General features: G+C 48.5%; 1 protein-coding gene across 1 annotated transcript; it reads right to left on the reverse strand.

Annotated features, from left to right (window-relative positions):
- Positions 1 to 1,769: 1,769 nt before the first annotated feature.
- Positions 1,770 to 7,928, reverse strand: CCR75_009748 (uncharacterized protein; the record flags this gene model as incomplete). Its single annotated transcript, XM_067967787.1, has 1 exon — positions 1,770 to 7,928. One exon carries the CDS (start codon positions 7,926 to 7,928, stop codon positions 1,770 to 1,772), a length of 6,159 nt encoding a protein of 2,052 aa, XP_067820509.1.
- Positions 7,929 to 9,358: the final 1,430 nt, after the last annotated feature.

The raw sequence follows: 9,358 nt of genomic DNA on the forward strand, positions 1-9,358 counted from the left end.
ACAATGAGCGACAGATCAACTCCTCACTGATAAAGTGGGATGGATCCTTGAGCCCCGTTAACGCGACAGCAGCAGTAGCTGTCGGCGTTTCGACTAAGGCATTGGGCGCTGCCAGTCGACAATGAGCGACAGATCAACTCCTCACTGATAAAGTGGGATGGATCCTTGAGCCCCGTTAACGCGACAGCAGCAGTAGCTGTCGGCATTTCGACTAAGGCATTGGGCGCTGTCGGCGTTTCGACTAAGGCATTGGGCGCTGCCGCACCGCGTGTTAACGCGGTGCGTGCGCTTAGCGCGAGTTTGAGTGGGTGTCTTCGCAGACGACCTACCAACGTGGCCCCTTTTAGGTGGCATCTTTGGCGCCGTGTATGCTACACAGGTCGCTAGAGTGACTGAGAGAACTAGCGGCGCGTGAAGCAGCTCGAAGTCTTCCTTCCTCTTTGATGAATTTTAAAGTATAAATTCGTTCTTAAAGGGGGGGATGGTGTAACGGGCTAAAGTTGCCCTAATGTTACACAGTGTCCGTTAAGTACACTTGGTGTACTTAAGGGGATGGTCAATTACTTAAATATAGTAATAGACCCACCACTTGGGTGTGGCTCACATTTGTGACCAACCCTTGTGTATGTGATGCACAAAAGTGCATTTTCATTAGGAGAGATGACGCCTAGCGTCATCCGTTACGCGAGGTATCTATAACGATACGCTCGCAATACATAATAGTGTTATCTACAGAGATGACATTTTTGATTGGTATAAATAAATATTTATATTTAATACGATTAAATATAAATCAGTCTGAAAACTCCTTCCTACTAAGTGCGCACGAGGAGCCGGATTACCGCTCCCGTGGCGACACTTTACTAGAGTACTTAGTGCGTTGGGTGAGGTCGCTAAGGCGTCCACCACAACTACCTCACTGCACGCAAGAGAAGACGATCTAACCGCTTCCTCGCTGTGCTAGGGTGTGTCTCTAAGTAGAGCGTGGCCGCATTACGACGTGCCCGCATTACGACGTGCCCGCCTACAGGAGCGTTGTCCAACTCTCCTTGTTTTTTTGCAAGTAAACACGAAGCCCTCATCTTGGGATCGACGGCTTACTGCTATTCGAACCTCTTCCAAGGATTCGTAGGTAGTATGGACGATATCTTTAAGTTGGTGCATAGTAGGATTAGTAGTAGCGTTCGAAATGGAAAGGGTATGGTACGGTAATATGGAATGGTATAAAGACAAGCTTTTCCATCGCGATCGTTCTGTCATGCATTCAAATCCAGGGGTATTCGCTCCAGCCAATCAAAGCTCGTTAGTATAGCGTTGGGGTAACTCATTAATAACTTAGGGGTTTTGCATTGGGGGGTTGGTTAGCGAAAACTGGGGGGGGGGTAGCGGATCCCTTTATTATTTCTCCTCTGAAAATATATCTGTGCAACAGGGGTACCCGTTACATTAAAAGTGTACAGATACATTTGCTTAATATGCAGGTATGCCCATTAATTGAATCGTTAACCATGTCTAACCCAAATGACAAGGCATTACTTTATTGTCAATTATGCGATGCTTACGTGCTGCGATTATCACATGACTCCTCCGGGAATTCATCTCCATCGTCCGCCTTTGCCGTTTTTCAGCCTTAACAGTGGTCTTCAATTTTAATGTCGAAGTCTTTAAGAGAATGGCGAATGTTACTTGGCACATAGCAGTAACCATACTAAATCGTATTAGACGCCCGAGTAATTATACTACTACTATCGAGCGGCTTCACGCACTGACTACACTCGCCAATCGATGAATGTGGAGCAAAGGTGCATTAGCTGAGTCGTTCTAAACGATTCAACGAAGCTGGTCTCGCGCCCAGTGACTAAATGCGAAAGAACATTTAAAAACTCGGGCTCCAGCTCTAGAGGTTTCGAGGTTGAGAAAATGTCGCTCGTTGTATCACTTTCCTGCCCGTATGACAACAGCGATCGCAACTGTATCGCCTTGGTGGCCAGGGACACAATCATCGATGACACGCACGTTTGTGCCAAAACCACATTCTTCTCGACCTTGGAAGAAATGTTGTGAGCCGAGGCATCCCGAGCACTTGAAAGCTGCTGCAAAATCAGCATCACGCGCTGAGAAAAACGTTCCTCAAGACCTACTTCCAATCCTTTTTGTAAGTCAAGGCGAATGTATTCCAATAGCAGACCCCCTCCAATTGTATCAACGCTTTCACAACTCTTCCATTGAGGAATGTACATAGCCATAGGTTCTAGCTCCACAAGCAACTGCATCAGTGAATGTTTCTCATTACTAAAAAGATAGCTCATTGCCACATGCGATATTAAGCTCGCATGAGCTTCTTCGTAACGATGAGCAGCTACCCAGTACGCAATCTCCTCGTGATGCTCCTGCTTTGTGACTGCCCGCACAGCCAAAGCTTCACTTATCCATTCCGGAGGGAGGCTTAGCCGCTTACAAAACTTTTTTTGATTAGAAGAATCCGATTTCAAGACATCTGCGTTACGAAGTAGTAGCTCACGACAGGTGTTTTCGCGCTCAATCACATCTGCAATGTTAAGCGCAACGTATACTGCATCTTCCCACAGCCCAGCACCTTCTAGTTGCCGTATAAAATTTTGATGAATATGCGATTCCCATTCGCGATCAAGTTTGTAGCCAAGAGCAAGCAGCACGCTCTGAAGGTGCCATGACATTTCATAGTCAAGATAATTCGAGTTTTGGCTCATTAAGCCACTGGGAGACAACACTTTGCAGAGCGAGGCAACGTCTTCACAATTAAGCTTCAATAGCTCCATAAGTAGGTCGTTTTTGTCCGTCGCAGCAGTTTGGCAAAGTGAGCGCGAGCTTGTAGCTTGCTGCTTTCCAACTGCGTTCTCGTATAACGTAATCGCGGTTTTAAGTGGCATCGCAGGGCCGCGCTTGTACCACATAAATAATGCAAGGCACGCGATCCATGACATACTCGAACCTTTATGTGCTGTCAACACTTCTACACTACCCGCAAGTACACTGTAAATAAGAACAAATGTTTTATCCATGTATTCTAAGGAACCGTTCTCGCTCCATTGAGCCATTTGTGTCTCCATCAAGCTTCGGAAGCCATCGCTCTCGTAAGATGCTGCCTGAGCAATCAGCGTTGCTAGGCGGACATCACCACACTCAATTGCCATTTCAGAAGCTTCTACAACTCGATGCTGGCACAAGAGACAAAGCACGCCTTGCAGACTAGGGGTGTCGCCGGAAATAACAACATTTTCAGTAAGTTGTATAGCAGCCTCAAACCACTGCGAAATGGCCTCCCGACGGATGTCGATGATCTGAAATGTGTTGAAATTTTCCAGTGCGATGGGGTGGTCACGTGACGCGAGAAGGCTAAACGCCGTATCTGGATGACCTTCCATCTTAATAACATGCTCTTGACCCCATAAAGCCTGAACCAGTTTCCAAAGTACCAAAATGCGCTTCTCGCTTGGCCTTTCCCGAGATAGATTTTCAGCGTAAGCAACGTACAGATTTATGTAGTTCAATAGCGGATCGCGACCGGGTAGGGAAAATTGAGCAGGTATTTCTAAACCATCCCGATCAATGAAGTCATCGGAATTTCGTTCACGCGAGGTAAACTCGTAGTGCAATTTAAGCCCATCATGTAAATCCGATTTGACCTTTTCATATAGACGAAGAGGAAACTCGACACAAACGCGACAGCGCTGACTTGCTACATTCGTCGTATTTTCAAAACGCGTTGTTAGCTTTCCCAAATTTACCAGCTCGCCATTAGGGCCCCACGAACAACGAAATGATCGGGCCATAAACATGCCACCATCAATTTGATTACGAACAGCATTTTCTTGCCCCCGCTTCGATGCTTGCAGCATCATTTGGTACGTGGTAGACTTTTCGCCCGACTGCAGCTGTTCTTTGCTTTCAAATCCAAGCGGCTTTAGCGTATTTGGAATCACAGAAAACACCTCACAGACGGGGAAATCATCGTTCGCGGGTTTTGCTTCCTCTTCAGCGCAAAAATCCACGCGAGACTCTAAGAAAGCTTCAGCCCTTTCTGGATGATTTTGCTTCTCAATTAGCTTATTGCTGACAGTAGAACTAGTCTGGCCATCTCCAAATGAAACAACAGCAATGTTGCTGTTTGACTGACCAGCAAATATGCCAGACTGGCGGAAAATATCACTATGTCTAGCCAACAGAGGCTTTTTGCTTCGATTTTTTATAGTTCCACGCTTCAGCCCAGGCTCTTGTGAGAGCTGGTCAATGCGCACTAGTGTCGTGCTGCTAGCGTTGGGACCACCCATGTCGGTATCGTCATCATCGTCATTAAAGCCATACCGACTAAAGTGTTCGACACGAAATCGCCAAATACCTTTTTCGATAGAATAATCAAGAAACGTCGCACCGATATCTTCAGTGCGCTGCTTCACGCGCTCCTTATACTGCTCAGGTGATGTGGATCTGCGAGGAGGGAAAATGCCCAAAAGCTCAACTATAGCAGGCTTGTTAAGACCATTGCCTACATCATGCTTCTTCTCATCGTCTTGATACACTACCACTTCTTTCTTTTCAAAATGAATTAATTCATCAAGATCGAGATTACGCACGTCAGTCTTACCAATCCATTCAACAGCTCCCAAACCGCGGCAGCCAACAGAAAACATTTCTACTTCGGACAACTCACAATCCGTCATAGCTTGCAAACTTTCGTAAGAGGGTCTGGTATAATAGTCTTTGTTCTTTAACGCCGGGCATGAAGACGAGGCAGGAGCGACAAGAGTATTGTTGACGTTTTCTTGCGTTTCCTTTGAATCTTCATCACGACTGGAAGCGGCCAAGTACTCATCATACGTCATGAATTGTTTCGACGATGCTACCTGACGACAAGGCTGTGCGTCGATAGTTGTAAATGAGCTTGGGGCACTCTGGTCGGCACGGTCCTTCTCTATCGGACAATCCTCGATTACTACGACATCAATAGAATCTCCTTCTTTCAGCTGCAGCTTTTCAAAAGTGCTCGTGTCATGCACAATCCTACCCTTAAAAACGAGTTCAATATCGGCGATCGAGGATGTAGTAAGCCCACTGCTCTCACGCAACAGCTGCTTAACACATGCTCTTGCTTGTTTTACTGTTTGGTGTGGGTACAGAAGCAATGAAAAGAGTTTCTTGTTCGTTTGATTGCAAAAGGTGACACTGTACTTGCCATCGTCACCAGGCTTTAATAATCGCGTGCGACAACTTTCAATCTCACGAACATCAGCAAGGTCATTTTCGGTGATTGGAACAATTGATACGCGAGAATTCGTTCCATTGTCTCGAATAGAGCTCAGCTCGCTCTTGTCAATTACTAGCTTTTTCGTCGTCGAGTTGCGGAACAGAGATGATGTAAACTTGAATTCATTTTCCTTGCTAGATTTGTCACCGTTTGCGTCCTGTCCAGACAGGGATCTGTGAGAAGAAGCAGACAGCAACGCTGAAGAAGCAAACGTTGATAGTCGGTTTTTAGAGCCTTTAAAAGATCCTCGTACAAACGACACGGGAATGGCATGGCGATTGCTTAATGTTTGGCGTCGGGTCACTAAAGCTGGTTCAAACGGACCTCTTGAAAGTCCAACATCATCAGCAAGGGTAGTAAAGCGCGAAAATGCACTCGAGTCAGACTTAATAGAACGAAGGTCTAAAGCCGCCTTTACATTTTGCTCAACGAGCCCAGCTCCAAACAATCCAGCGCCGTAAGGATTACTGTCGGGAGCTGCCACCAAATTCTGTGGCTGCGCAGCAACTGGTTGAAGCTGTTGTTGTGGCTGTCCGAATAGATTCCCTGTTGTCTGGTATACTCCAGTTTGTGCAGCTGGAGTCGTCAAAGTCCCGAATCCACCAAAACCGCTAGCGCCCGTATTACCAAAACTGCTACCACTATTGAAGCCAAATCCCGACGCTCCAGTGCTTGGATTCGCCCCTCCAAAGAGAGAAGAACTTCCAGTACCCAAAGTATTTCCAAAAAAACCTCCATTAGTCGCGCTTCCTGTAGTTGATCCGAAAAGACTGGTTGAAGCGGGTTTCGCTGCTCCGAACAGATTTGACGTTCCACCAGGTGCAGCAGATGGCGTGGTCCCAAATCCAAAGCTGCCACTTGGCGCTGTCGCTCCACCGATGGAGCCAAATTGCGAAGTTGATCCTAGCATCGATTGAGCAGGAGTAGTCCCAAAAGCGCTGGGCGCGGCAGGAGCTCCGAATGCACTCCCTGGCGTACTTCCAAACGCACCAGCACCACTATTAGAGCCAAAAGAAAAGCCACCAGAAGCTGGGGGCTTGGAGGCAGTGGCACCAAATGAAAAGCCTGTCGAAGCGGGGGTTGAAGCGCTTGCTCCACCGAAGAGCGAGTTCGACATTCCACTTTGAGGTTGTACAACTCCTAGTCCAAATCCACCAGCGGCTGGGGTAGCGGCAGATGCTGCATTGGCTCCAAACCCTCCAAATGCACCAGATGTTGCTGGTTTGCCGAACGCAGAGGCCCCAAAACTAGACGCAGCGGTTGGAGTGGTTCCAAATCCTCCAAAGCCGCCTGTCTGTGCAGGAGGAGCCGCGCCAAAAGTGCTGCCAAAAGCACCAGTCGTAGAGCCAAACCCACTGCCTGTAGCAGGCGCTCCAAAAGCTGAGGTGGCATTCGAAGCAGCACCAAAGACACCGCTGGAGGCTGGCGCACCAAATGTACTGGAGCCAGTAACAGCAGCAGTATTATTTCCAAACAAACTGCCGCTTGGTGCAGCAGCGGTAGACTGAGATCCAAATGCACCAAATCCACTAGAAGCCGCTGGAATGGTCGACGAGCCAAACCCAGAGGAGCCAAAACCACCAGTGGACGGTGCCCCAAATCCCGAGGGCTGGCTACTGCCAAAATTTGAAGTCGATCCAAAAGCAGAGGGAGTGCTTGTTTGCGTGCCAAAGCCTCCAAAAGCTCCAGTTACGCCTGTAGCTGTTGGTGCTGAGACTGGAACATTCTGTACAGCAGCCGCCTGGGCAGAAGCTGGATTTGTACGCTTGAGATAGTCTTCGTAGCGCAGCTCTTCTGTGGATTTGTGCGCGTACGCTGGCATGCGAGAGATTGAGATATAATTGGCTGTACCGCCTGTTCCTGAAGGCTCCACTTCTCGTGTTGGCTGATAAGCTGGTTGGCCTGTGCCAACCTGCACTTGACCAGTCGCTACGCCAGTGGCTGGCTGGGATCCAAAGTATCCAAACCCTGAACCTGTCGTGCCTGTGGCGTGAGAGCCAAAGCCTCCAATTGACGGCGTTGGCGCTGCTACAAATGGACTCTTGGCAAAAGACGCTCCAAATCCGCCTGTCGTGCTACCAAACATGCTACCACCAGCAGGCGCAGGGGTGCTAAAGCCTCCCGTCGTGGCTCCTCCGCCAAAGGCGCTTGGTGTTCCTGCTCCACCACCAAATGCGCTAGTAGATCCAAATGGACTGGGGCTTGTTGCTGGTTTCGCACCAAATGGGGATGTTGCACCGAACGCTGACTTTCCTGAAATTCCAAAGCCACCGGTAGTTGTGCCTCCGCCATAAGCCGATGAGGCGCCGAAACCAGAGGTGGTCGCGGGGTTTGCCGTTGCACCAAATCCTGTTTGGGGCGGCGCGGAGGTTCCGAAACCGCCAAATCCTGTCGACGTGGAAGGCTGTGCACCAAATGTGCTTCCAGTGGTCGGTGCCGCGGCCCCGAAGCCCCCAAACGCCGGTTTGACCGCACCCGCGCCGAATGTTGACGTACCCAATCCAAAGCCACTGGTGGTAGGGGCACCGCCGAACGGAGAAGCAGTTGTAGAAGCATTAAACCCTGCGCCAGACCCATTGGCGCCAAATCCACCAAATCCTCCGCTTGCAGGGACGTTTGAGCTGCCAAACCCGCCGAAAGACATGGCAATTAAACTTCCTTGCGTCTAAAAGGTTGTGGGTGTGTGTGGCCGGGGTAATGTCCTCACTAAGTACGAAAAAAACATTGAGAGCTTCACGATAAAGGAGCAGTATCGATAAAAGAGCACGTCCGGTCGCGTAAAACTATAACCAAGGTGATAGAGCAGAAGGTCTGAAAAGCAGCTGATTTTTTTAATTTAGAAGATCAATGATTCTGAATTTACCCTGAATTTTAAAATTGTAACCCTATGTTCCCTGATGACAGTACTAGTCAACCTACACTGATTACAGTAAATATAACGGGGCACTACGACTTGTACTGCTTCAGTACAAGTCCACTTCGCACTGCTTCAGTTGCGAGTGGTGCCATACGTCACTAGTACGTGCAGAGGAAGACTACCCTTTAGGACAACTACCTTAAAGAGGATTAAATAAAAACTGTATTAATGTAGACGGGCACGTCGTAATGCGGCCACGCTCTACTTAAGCACACACCCTAGCACAGCGAGGAAGCGGTTTGCACCTGCTTCTCTTGCGTGCAGTGAGGAAGTTGTGGTGGGCGCGCAAGCGACCTCACCCAACACACTAAGAACTCTGGTGAAGTGACGTCACGGGAGCGGTAATCCGTCTCCTCGTGCGCACTTCCCAAGTAGGTAGTAATTTTCAGACTGATTTATATTTAATAGAATTAAATACAAATACCTATTTTTACCAATTAAAATGTTATCTCTATAGATATCATTTAATATGTATTGCGAGCGTATCTTTATAGATACCTCGCGTAACTGATGACGCTAGCCGTCATCATGGATGACGCTGGGCGTCATCCCTCCTAATGTGAATGCACCCATGTGCATCACATCCACAAGGGTTGGTCACAAATGTGCACCACACCCGAGTGTTGGGTCTAATTACTATTATTTAGTAATTGACCATCCCCTTAAGTACCAAATGTACTTAATGGGGACTGTGTAACATTAGGGCAACTCTAGCCCGTTACACCATCCCCCTCTTTAAGAACGAATTTACATTTTTAAATTCGACAGAGTAGAGAGAGGAACTGCGAGCAGCTTTACGCGCCGCTAGTTCACTCGATCACTCTCGCGCACGTGTTTCTATACACGGCGCCCAAGATGCCACCTAAAAGGGGCCACGTTGGTGGGTCGTCTGCGAAGACGCCCACACAACCTCGCACTAAGCGCACGCGCCGCGTTAATTCGCCGGCCGCGTCAAATGCCTTAGTCGGAACGCAGACAGCCACTGCGGCTGTCGCGTTAACAGGGCTAAAGGATCCATCCCACTTTAACAGTGAGGATGTTGATCCGTCGCTCATTGTCGACTACAATGAGTCGACACCGTTGCCGTCACCTCATAGTAGTGATGCGGACAACGAGCTCATGAGGAGTGATGATGCGGCATTATTGCCCATCCAAAC

This window comes from Bremia lactucae, linkage group LG1 (assembly GCF_004359215.1).
Source record: "Bremia lactucae strain SF5 linkage group LG1, whole genome shotgun sequence".
In the NCBI taxonomy this organism is placed as follows: Eukaryota; Oomycota; class Peronosporomycetes; order Peronosporales; family Peronosporaceae; genus Bremia; species Bremia lactucae.